The sequence below is a fragment of the Diadema antillarum genome, unplaced genomic scaffold (assembly GCF_040938485.1).
Source record: "Diadema antillarum isolate AM-2024a unplaced genomic scaffold, OU_Dant_1.0 seq00001773_RagTag, whole genome shotgun sequence".
NCBI classification, from domain to species: Eukaryota; Metazoa; Echinodermata; class Echinoidea; order Diadematoida; family Diadematidae; genus Diadema; species Diadema antillarum.
In genome coordinates, this window is record NW_027272454.1 from 7,786 (window position 1) to 20,129 (window position 12,344).

The 12,344-nt window shown below is 40.3% G+C and overlaps 1 protein-coding gene across 1 annotated transcript; it reads right to left on the reverse strand.

The window, feature by feature from the left end:
* Positions 1 to 770: 770 nt before the first annotated feature.
* LOC139712214 (microfibrillar-associated protein 1-like) lies at positions 771 to 11,917 on the reverse strand. The gene is made up of 11 exons (XM_071624051.1): positions 11,834 to 11,917; positions 9,988 to 10,039; positions 9,335 to 9,520; positions 8,329 to 8,437; positions 8,092 to 8,211; positions 6,636 to 6,766; positions 5,198 to 5,306; positions 3,739 to 3,908; positions 2,686 to 2,845; positions 1,690 to 1,779; positions 771 to 962 (listed from the first exon to the last, which is right to left on the reverse strand). Exons 1-11 carry the CDS (start codon positions 11,913 to 11,915, stop codon positions 771 to 773), a joined length of 1,401 nt encoding a protein of 466 aa, XP_071480152.1. The 5' UTR covers positions 11,916 to 11,917.
* Between the last annotated feature and the right edge of the window lie 427 nt (positions 11,918 to 12,344).

The following is a 12,344-nucleotide window of genomic DNA, read 5'->3' on the forward strand; positions in this document are numbered from 1 at the left end:
GGTGACCTCGTCATACAGGAGTTTCCCTGTACAGCATTTTCTATCAATTAGAAGAGAGGCTGTGTAGGCGGGTAATGCGTTCTGCTTCAGGGGACTACGCTCACAAAGGTGAACCACATCATGAAGGAGAGGAATACAAGGCTTGTTCCCAGCTACTGTTTCTCACGTCTCATCTCTCGCAAAGCTGGTTTCGTGAGCCGATCGTTTGCTCTCGTCACTCTGCTCATCAGATCGCCTGCTCAGGTCCAACTCGTCATCTTTTATCCTTTGTCAATCCATGAATGAGTGTCGAGACCTGCTCTGCGTGGTGTGGGTAAAACGTGAATAGTAGGAGGGCAAGACTCATACAAGACGAGTGTAGTCCTGCCTGAGATGGTGCTACACAATAATAGTGACACAAATACTGTGCCATTATTTGTTTTATAAATTACATATGCAAAACACAATGCTACACGGGACACAATCAATTATCTACAATAATTCTGAATGTAAGATGACTACAACAGTGACCAAAACAATCTTCCAGGATTCCAAGAAAATGCAGCAGTCATTGCAATCTGTGTAAGTTCCATCCATTGATAACCTCGCACGCATCAATGCAAATGTCATTTTCTCTACACCGTAGTTCCGAAGACGATGTTAAGGTACACATGTTGCAGATATAGATCAGTGGCGTACGGTAATTGCTCTCAATGGACAGGTCCACTAATCGACACTGCCCCGCCCACAGGTGTGTCCATATATGTTTCCATCACGCTTCCGCCGACACTTCATGTGGCGGCACCCTTGCGAGACTTTCTCGCCGTGGGCTTCTCGAATGACTGCTTCATGCCGCCTGCGATGGACGCCTGGAATTTCCGCGAGACGGCTGTCTCGTTGGCCCAGGGGGACTCCATGGAGGTCGTGTCCTGGTCAACCAGGTGAGTGTACTTGGTGCGGCCAGACCGGCCAAAGTTCTTGACCTGCACCAGGGCAGAGAAAGAGTAAGATAGATATATAGACAGACAGATAGAGAGATAGATAGATACATAAATAGACAGATAGATGGATAGATAAATAGATAGAGAAATAGACGGATAGATAGATAGATAGATAGACAGATAGATAGATAGATAGATAGACAGACAGATAGACAGACAGATGGATAGATAGATAGACAGATAGACAGATAGATGGATAGATAGATAGATAGATAGAGATAGAGAGGGAGGGAGAGAGAGAGAGAGAGAGAGAGAGACCATTATCTCAACATTCCAAATTTGATTTGAATTTTAGAATAATACAGATCATACCATATATTTGTTATAGTACATACATGTAGATTCCAGATATTACTGTAAATGTCCATATTTTCGTGCAATTAATTTTTCTTTTCACTGAACAGCTTAAAAATATATTCACAGGTTTTCGAATTTGTGCTGCACATTCGTCAATCCATTCAAAATGTGCAGAGAAAATTGTGCAAATATTTTCACATATTTTAGGAATTCTCGCTAGCGAAAAGTAGCGCAAAATGCGCTAAATTAATGTACCGTAAAAATGTGTCCGTTTACAGTAACATGACATTACAATCATATTGACATACTATTTACATTGTAATTTATGTGAGACATTCTTTGCATCATTTGTACAGGATAAGAAAGAAACAAAAAAGAAATCACCAAAAGTCATACTGCAAAGCTTACATACCTGCATAACTTTTGGCAGAACAGTCTTGTCAAAGTGATCTTCCAGCGTTGCCCCGGAAACGTCTCGTTTCAAGACATCCTCTTCCTCGTTCTGGGTGTGGTTCACAGAGAGAGAATAACCCATTGTTTAGAGGATAAAAAACAAGCAAGCAAACAAACAAACAAACACATATTACATTTTCATAAATTGAGATGAAATATTTCCCTTGGTGAATGAGCTGTATTCTGTGCAAAGATTTCACTTTTGCAATTATTATTTCTGACTGCAGTTTCTTCACTTGGTTGCTAACAATTTACTGGTGAAAAACAATACCCGTAGTACCGGCACTAACAGAATCAGATCCATGGCTACAAATACACTAGCAAAACACGAGAGTATCACACTACGAGAATCAGCTAAGTCATCCTTTCACTTGCAGTGATGAATGTTTACAGCATCATGATTATTAACTCTTATGTGCCACATTCACACGTCCGACTCAGTCGACAACGTGCCAACTTTGCATATTCTGCTCAACAAACAAAGCCGCCAAAACCGATCGATAAATCGCTAATCACTGCTAATCCCGCGGCACAATGAAAGCGTTTCTCATGCTTTTGTTCCTCTCATATACGGCTTGCATTCTTTGTGGTGATTGACTATCAAGCGGTGTTCCCAACTAGATTTACTCGTACATTCTAAGTTTCTGTCACAGTTTTACGTGCAAAAGTCATGCCCTTACAGTAATGTAGCAACTGGTCATTCAAAAGAAAAATTGAAAATAGATTCGTCATACAATAATATCGAAACAAAGCTTGGCATTCCTCTTGAACTTTGCCTACTATTATGCCCATCTTAACAGAATTTTGTAGAAGTTATGCAAGTTGGAAAAACAGCATGCTTTCTCAAAGCATGACTACCTTCGTGTCTCAGAATAACGTGGCACACAGGGGGTTTCCACCATGGCACATTAAGAGTTAACAATGAGTATGATGACACAGAGAAGTTTGCACTCACGAGATAGAAGGCACCACGGTGGTAGTACTTCTGGAGGAACTTGTAGCGCCCCTTGGTCTGTTTGTTGGTGACCTGTTTGGGGTTCACTCTCAGCTCCTCCCGACGCTCCTCCTCCGTCATGTTCCTTAGTCGCTCCGTCTCCTGTCTCTCCTTCTCGATCCTGGAGAGAGAAAAGGAAAGAGAGAGATAGATAGAGGGGTAATAGGTGCGGTCAGACTGGCAAAATTATATATTGGAAAATATAATCGTAAATTGGGATATGTAGGTGAGATATTGTTTGGTGTATAATGATGATGCAGGAAAGGATATTAATGAATATATTCATGAGTTGAATAATTGCATAAAAGTGATAATTTTTGAAAAGACACAGATCCACAGATCCAGAAGTTTGACTGCCAGTGTGACTGGCCAACAAAAGATCGCAAAGACTCGGCTATCTTAAGCTCCTTAATCTTTTGCCAGTCTTATGGCGCATTTACACCTAATACGGTACAGGCAACGGGCTGGGTTTTTGCTATGGTGCGCCAAAAGGAACCATGTCTGGTTCTGTTAAAAGAATCAGTAATTTGGTACAAAATCACCCAAAATGTTATTCTTATGTCAAAATCAAGAGCAACACAATCAACAGTAGAAGATTAATTTTGTAACAAAATTAGTAGCAGGGAAGTGATATCGTAACAGAACCAGACATGGTTCCTTTGGGCGCATCATAGCAAAAACACCGTTCCCTGACCTGTGCCGGATTTGGCGTAAACGCAGCTTAACCGAGCCTATAATATAATATGCCATGTCAAGGTCATGTCAAGGTCATCATGAGATGCACCATACAAAACTTTCATGGAATAATGATATGGTCTTCTTTATCGAGGGTAGCCTCTTCTGAGCTGCCACTGCTTTACCAGAGGGCTCGGCTATTATTCATATAATTACCCTTGCATTGCCAGGTACCAATTTATACATCTGGGTCGAGTTTTATCACAAATGAAGAGAAGGACTTATAAAGGAAACAAAATCCCAGGCTACAGTGGAGAAAGGAAACTGCGCTGTACTCACTGTTCGCGGAGATCCCGCTCCCGCTTGATTCGTCGGAGTTCGCGTACCTTCCAGCCCTCGTACTCCACTTCGTCATTCTCGTCGTCCGTGTTGACAGTGTTGAGATTCGGCTCGTTGGAGCCCACGTCTTCCTCTGCCTCCTGGAGTTGCCTGGCGTCCATCTCCACCATCTGTCAAAAAACAGAACGAAACGAAACAAAACTCGCAATATGGCACTAACTGTGTGCGAGTTAGCTCATATGGCAGTGTGTCTGCCCCCTAAATAAAAAAGTCTCGAGTCTCAGGAACACTGAGATCAACATAATATCTTTATGCATCACAATGATTCGATTTCTGTTACGAGTAAAAACATTCCCTCCCTCGCATAGGGCATAAAAACGAAACACATCCTTGTGTGTGAAAGATCCCTGTTTGCATCACCTCAAGAGCACTGAAGTTGCAATCTTGGTGAAGTGGTCCACTTTGAACTTGACAGAAAACCAGGAAAATGAGAAAATGAGATTTTTTTAATGGTTCGCCTAGGCCAACAGTAAAGGCCAGTGACTTGTGTCAATGGGGTATATCATGCTAAGCAAAAAAAAAAAATAAAAAAAAATAATAAAGAATAAATCGATAAATAAATAAAAAACAAAAGTCTCAGGGACCCACTGCTGGTATGCAGGAATGGAAATGAGTCTGAACTTTAAACAGTTTTGACTCTGCACAACACGAAATGTAGAAATCTCAGAACCTAAGTTTACTCAATGATATTCAAGTCAATCTCAAATACTGTTCAGCAAATTACTCTCATTTTGATCTAGAGATGACTTTCTGTGTGATATTTTCAAAAATCACTAACAACTAAACAAGTCTTGGCAACCACAAAGAAGATAATATCACAAATTTCTCACTAAAACCTTCATGTTTGGAATGGATGTGATTTGGGGTCTGTTTCATGAAGTCATCACATAAAAGTCTTTACATATAAATCTAAGAATGAACAAAGTCACTCATTAAATAGCAACATGAGACTTTCAAATCCATTTCATGAAGCCTCTCATAAAGTGTGTTAAGGCCACCGCACACTACATGATCAGACCGGTCTTAAAGTCTTAAGCCAAGCTGGGTCTTAAGACCAGTCGTACGACCAGACACCGCACACTATACGACCGAACCTTACGAGTAGGCTTACGACTGTAAAGGGCGTGCAGTGCGCACTGCATGCCCTTGCATTTTACTGCATTGTGAATGGCTGAAAGCCTACGACCGGTCGTAGAAATTCAACATGTCAAATCTCTACGACTGGCGCTAAGACCCAGTCGTACGACTAGAAAACGGCAAGACTGTGACGTCACACTTCTAGTCTCAAGGTCTTAAGACCGGTGAATCGGGGCAAAATCGTGTAGTGTGCAGCGGGCTTTATGAACGAAAAGTCTCTCATAAGCCTTTCATGACAAGGACCCACGGTCACTCTACTCACCCGAACAGTTTCTCTTTTCCGTTCTTCGACCTTCTTTTTTGCCTCTTCCTCCTGCTCCCTCTCCCTTATCGCTGCGATCTCTTTCTCTTGAATCGTTACTCTGTCTTTCCTGAACACGTGCAAAACAGTGTGATGTAGTTTAGCAGCGTGCTACATAACTTTTTTTTTTTTTTTAAACTACTTGTCTGGTCAGACAGGCAGATTTTGCAATTGTTGCAGAATACTTGCCAAACATGAATTTTACTTGCCCATAAAGAAAGTCCAAAAATGTAAGAAAACGATCTAGAAAATCACTTTTAAGCCAAGGGCTCGATACAATGCAATCATTTGAATGAACAGCACACGTTGATTCACACGCTAAACACACTTGAGTAACAAACTTGGTTCAATCGAGTGTTGGTGTTGCATTGCATTGGGACTTCTTCATGTAAGTGTTGGAAAGTTGCTGAAATGAAATTAAAGTGCATTGCATCACTGAATAGTCATTATCTTTGGACTTCTGTATAATTGACTTCAAGAGTTTTGATAGGGGAAAAGTGAAAAAAGGTGGCTTCAAAACATTTTTGCTTGCCGACTTCAGGCAAGCATTTTTTCTCACAGTTCCAAAACAATTGCCCACCTTTGATTTTCACTTGCCCCAGGCAATCGGGCAAGCACTTATGTAGCACTTTGTTTAGTGTTAAAATTAAATGTAAGTGATAATCCTGCATTTTCTTCTAGAATGGACACTAAATGCAAAACAGATGACAACATACACTATTTTTTCATATTTCACAACAACTTACAATGCATATCAATGGAGAAAACAATATAAATATCTTCAACATACTAATTGGAAGAACCTAATTATATAAATGATGAAATTAGATGCAATAATGCATGAGCAGGTAAATAACACATGGTTATACAATCTGTATTTGAATGAAAAACAGAACCAAAGTTTCAAGTCCATGATGATTTAAAGTGTGAGATATGACGGATCCAACCAATGCCGGTGAATACTGGTCTGTTACTATGGTTGAGTGTATCCTCAGATTATATAACAGAGAACAAAATTATCGAAATACAAATCATCTATAAGGATGAATAACTTTTACTTATACCGTCGCTCGAGAATGAGAAGGACGTTAAGGCAATGCTGCACACTGGCACCGGTCCGACGGTCCCTGACCAGTATCAAAATCACTGTCGGACCAGTAACTTTTTCAAGAATGAAGCAGTAAAACATGGAAAAACTGGGTATCTACTGGTCCAACAGACGGGAAGGCAGAGTAGAAAAAATGTGTTAGTGTGCAGCCCTGGTTAAGGTGTCTCAAACACTACGGTTTTAGTGGCAACTTGACACCTATTCTCACCTGACGATATAATTACAACTAAAAAACAAAATGGTTGAAGAAGGTAAAACAAGTATAAATTTGGGGAATGGAATATGACTCACTTGGCAACAAAAACCGGCTTCAGCCTGGGTCCGTCCTCTTCCTCTGAGTCAGTGTACTCCTCGTACTCCGATGACTCTTCCTCCTCCGAACTCACTTTCTCTCTATGAGCATCCTCCTCTATACCAAGGACCTGTCATGAATATGCATCATTCCACATGAAAATTCATCAAATAAGTCTATGTATGAATACTCATTTCCTTTCACTTCATTTCACTTATTTCCACATTAAAAACAGCAACCATTACATTTCAAGTCATAGTATAAACATAGTCATTGTGGGGGACCAATTAAAGCCTTTCAGGCTTGTTGGGAATAGGCCCCATGAATATTCATCAATTATGTCCTCATGACTACTGTATACGCCGAATATTTTGCAAGATTTTTATTTTCCCAAGTCAGGTGCTATTTGCGAATTTAAAGACACATGAAAATATTGATTCTGATCCCTACACAAATGTGACATGCATGCATACATTTCTCCATTCAGTCCTATACCCCATGATTACAAGTTTAACCACTCGTGAAGTTGTCGGCAAGTCCCAATTTGTGGAAAATTAGACTCCCTAAATATATGGCGCATGAATCTAATTATTCTTCATGCATATATGAATACTTATAAGCACAACTATTGCAGCACTAAAGTAATTACTATCACAGAGGGAATGATACCTAAAATATTGAACTCATTACATTGGAAGAGAGCTGTGAGCATCCTCCTCTATGCTAATGACCAGTCATGAATATGGATTATTCAACCTGAATATTCATCAAGTAACTCCTCATAAAGAATCTAAATATCCTTCAGGCATTTGTACATGTGAGCACAATTGCAACAGCACTTAAAGGCTCTGTCTCACTACAGCGTATGCCTACAAATTCCAAAATTTGAAGGTACATTTGCATCCGTTGCTTATACTAGAATAGTTCTCCACACGTTTGATGCTCTTCGTGTTCTTTAGCTATTCATATGGATTTACACAAACCTGTTGGAGCGATTTTTTTAAAATTTTCAACCTGTCCAAAATCTCCAGTATATCCACGAATAGCTGATGAATACATGGAATGTTGAGCCATGTTATGAACCATTCTAGTATTAGCAAGGGATGCGAACATATCTTCAAATTTCCAAATTTATTGGCCATTTCTTGGGCATTCGCTCTGGTGTGACAGGGCCTTAAAGTACATTTGTGAATATTATGACATGGGGAATGATACTGATATCTCCTAATCATTGAAATGGAAGAGAGAACACAGCACTAGTGAAAGCATGGATGCTTCATACACACAAGAACTCTGGGGGGCATTTCATGAAGGAACTTGTCGGATAAAATATCTGACAAGTCAATTATATCCGACAAGTTTTGAGAAATTCTTTAGTCTGATTGGCTGATTTCTCTGAACTTGTCGGACATTTTATCCGACAAGTTCCTTCATGAAATGCCCCCCTGGTCTCACCTCCTCCTCCCTGGCCCTCTGCCGAGCCCGGGCCCTCATGGCCGACCTCCTCTTCTCGATCTCCTCCTCATCCAGCTCCTCCTCGTCGGATGAGCTCTCCTCGACCTCCATGCGGTAGACGTGCCTCGAGGCCTGGTCCCGCTCCCGCAATCGCATGCGGTCGTCCTCCTCTTCGTCTTCCTCGTCGTCGCCTTCCTCTTCGCGGTCGCCGCGAGGACGCTCCTGGAAGCGGCGAATGATGTCGGCGCGCCGGCGGTGTGCCAAGTCGTCGTCCTCATCATCGTCATCATCATCATCTCCGTCGTCGATGACTTCGGGTTGGTGGATCTGCCTGTGTCGTGCAATTCTGCAACATACGGGAATCCCATTCAAACAGTTACATTTCATCTTATTTGCTCACTCTAAGCTCTGCTATTTTGCCACACTTCTATACAAGGTAGTCAACTCAAAACGTGTGAAAAATGTTAGCGGTTGGCCCTACCTCACTCAACATCACAATACAAGGCTATGTGGCTCAGTGGGAAAAAGGATTCAGACTTCCTAGGTTGAGGTTTTTAATTCACGACCATTTGCAGTAGAGGTCATGCCCTTATGTAAGGCATTCTGTCCTCGCGGCCTAGTCCTCTAGAGGGGACCTAAACCTTCAGTTCTGTGGTTTGTTTCTTTGTTAAGAACATAAAGTTTTGTTGGCAGCCAAATGAAATAAGATCTAACCTCCCACTCAAACATAACTCGGGGACATTGCAGTAGTCTTTCAAGTTTAATACCTCCTTCAGCATCATTTTTATATCATTATATTGCAAATTGTTACGAAAGAAATTAAAGCTTTTCAAGTTCACATTCATCTGTTCTATTCAGGTACTAGAAACAGCATTAGAAATCACTAGAAATAATAGATACTGCCCTCAAAAGAAAATGTATTCTCTGTCCTTTGTGTAGGCACTGGGGGCAGAAACATGATTTTTTTTTTTTTAAAGATAACTGCCAATCAGAGTACTAAAATCAGGAAGTCACTTTTTTTTTCCTTTTTGAGGAATATATTTCTTTTGCATTTCTGAATTCAGTCAGACAAATCAGACAGAATATTTACACATTGCAGGAGTATTACAACACGAGAAATGGAGAAACACACCTTTTTTTTTTCAAAACAGCAAGATGACATGTAAAAAAAAAAAATCTATTTGATGAAAGAAAACTTCCGGTCCCGAGGACTTCGTCATTAACGAGAATCGCTTGTATTCACCTTTCTCTCTCATCTTCTTCCTCATCACTGCTCTCACTGCGGTGCCTCTCTCGCAGTCTCCGCAGCCGAGCGTCCTCCAGGTCCACCCGTGACGGGTGGAGGTGGGAGGTGGCCTTGCGCCGTCCCACGAACGGCCCCTCCTCCTCCTCCTCTTCCCCGCTGCTGAACTGTGGGGCAAAGTCCGGTCTGGAAAGGGATGAAAGAAAGGGAAATGTTCAACATGGGTGGGGGCTGCAAACGTTCACACACCAAAACCTGGGAGGGATATGTCAGGGATACAGCTTAGTGTTGCATTCATCTGCACATAGGAAAATAAATCCCAAATCAGCACAGTCCTTGAATATATTCTAACTACCTGAGGCAGATAAAATGGGTTTTTAATAGCATCTTCAGCCCAATTTTTCTCGTGTATTTAGGGCACACTGCTTCACAAGGTTTGCACCCTGCATTTATAATGATGTAAACATTTAGGAAGGAGTTATGAAATGGCTTAATTCACAAATGTGATGACACCAACAATTATTAATTTTAGTCAACACATTTCAAAACTCCAAATTCCATATTTTTCTTGATCTATTTTTTCTGTTATCTTACAACAGTATTAAGGCGTTTTCTTTGCTCGACTTCGATTGAATTCTCCACGAATTTCTCACCTTTTTCCTGGAACATATCTCTTCACCTTCACTTTCTGCATACTAATTTCACCTGTAAAATGACAATTGAAAGAACAATAAACACTCCCTGCACAAATGCTGATGACAGACACACAACGACAATGCAAATGATTTTAAAAATCTCTTGTTTCATTATCTGAACTGTTGAAGTATTTGGGCCCTGTCCTAGCTCCTGACCATCCCCCCACACCACCACGATAATTTGCGCAAACTACAGTACTAACCCTTCCCCAATTGATGATTCCTGCTAAGTTAGGTCAAAACCCAGCCATCAATTTTCAAGAAGCAGATGGAAATGTGAAAAAGTTATGAAAATTAGCTAATTTGGTGTAGTTGGGCATCCCCCTTGGGGCTACCAATGGGCCACCTCTATCATTTATACAAACTTGAATCCCCCCGTCCCTCTCCATGGATAATTCCTGCTAAGTTTGCTAAATCCAGACACTAGTTTTCAAGATGAGCATGAAAATGTTAAAATGTTTTGCATGCAAGTTGTTTCCCTAACTGTGAAATTTTTACAAAGTTTTGGCTTCCAATTGGATGAAAAGAAAGTTACAAAAACAGTAACATAGAGACTGAAAGCAAAACTACACAGTGTACACTCAAAATTCCACAAATTGTACTCAAAAGTGAGTTTAATTTCAAATAACCCAAGATATGAGGAAATATTAATGCACATTATATATTGTGGCTGGGGCGACAAGACCTCATATCTAAAATGTGTCAAATGTTCAGGAGAGAAAAACAAAAACAAAACATGGCAGCCAAATCACTGTATCAAATGAGAGAGTCTTTCCTTTGACATGCCATGGTGGCTTCATTTTTGGGGTAAGACAGCTAGGACTTGGACAGGACATCACATAACTGATTATCTGACCATTAATCCAAAATTTCAGATATGAGGTCATATGAGGATATACATGTGAATAATTTATGAATGAATGGATATAAAAATGTATGTATACACACATCTACACACACAACCCCCAATGAATTTATACATGAAGGAAACTCATAACTGCATGAAGACTGCCACTTGGATAGTACATGTAGCTTGCATAAATGCAGGACTCTTCCTTGATTAACACTCAGGTCTCTCAAAAAACAAATACAGGAAGCTATTTCATGACCCATTAAAGACAACTTTCAGTTTCTGTTCACATGCATACTTGTCAAGAATTATTATCATTATTGGGGTTTTTTCTGAAGAAGAATATAGCCCTTGAATCTTCCTTTCCTTTCTTTTTTTTTTTAAATCGGCCCAGTATTTCAGAAATCACTGTGATGTCTAGTGAGAATCGCACTACAGCTGTACTTTCATGAATCATATTAGAGATGAGAGTCAGACCTTCCTACCAACTAATAACAGGAATAACATTTGGGCTGACCCAAATGACTTGACTTTGAATGCATCGTGGCACACTCTGAGAATGCAAGGGGTGGGAATCTAGAATCCAATATGTGATACAGAAAATAACAAAAATGAAAGGAAGAACTTGGAGGGAAGGACAGACGGCTGGACATATGGACGGACAGACAATCTGAAAACATAATAGAGCTGACTCCCGCTACAATGAAGTTCTCAGGACCAGCAGTTTTTTAAAACTTTTTTGGTCATATCTAAGTTTCGATATATCTGAGTTTAGTTATATAACTGAACAAATAAATGATACAAATTCAAAATATACAGAGGATAACGTTTGGGCCTGAATTTTTACTTGGTTGTAACCAAATTTCATTACAACCATGTTCATTATAAAGGGACTGCCCTCGGATGCCTTCAGCACCCTGTGAGTGGAGGCATAAAAAAAAGAAAAAATCTCACCTTTCTCATTTTTGACTGGGATGGCGCCAGCCGTGCTCTGGATCGGAACACGCTCCGCTCCAATTCCCCCACGTGCAGACATGGTGCTGAATTGAGTTTTACCCCCTCCCTCTCTCACAAAAAGTAAACAAAGACCTCTGTATCACACGTGGCTAGAGAGCTGAGTAATCCTGAACCTGTGGTGAAACAGCAAAAAGATACAAACTCATCAACTTTGGATAAATATCAAAATCAAGGTGCTTACACATGTACACAAGAACAAATGATAAAGCTTACATGTACAAATGTACAATAGAGATCTACAAATATATAACATATGAATGTAGTGTACCTGTACATACAATGTTGTATTATACTTGTATACATACATGTATGCTTACAAATAGGCAGACACAATAAGATGGAGAAATATATTTTGGATGTGAAACATAGATTGACTCCAAATGCAGACACCTCAAAGTGAATCATGTGGCATGTCAGGGTATTTTTTAATTACAACCTGGGTTTGACC

Excerpts from the sequence above, each read along its gene's own strand:
- LOC139712214 (XM_071624051.1), bottom strand. The coding sequence starts at position 11,915 with ATGTCTGCACGTGGGGGAATTGGAGCGGAGCGTGTTCCGATCCAGAGC. Across the intron at positions 8,212-8,328 it reads ACCGCCGGCGCGCCGACATC|GTCTACCGCATGGAGGTCGA; the intron begins ATTCGCCGCTTC and ends GCCTCGAGGCAC. Across the intron at positions 3,909-5,197 it reads GGAAAAGAGAAACTGTTCGG|ATGGTGGAGATGGACGCCAG; the intron begins GTGAGTAGAGTG and ends GTTTTTTGACAG.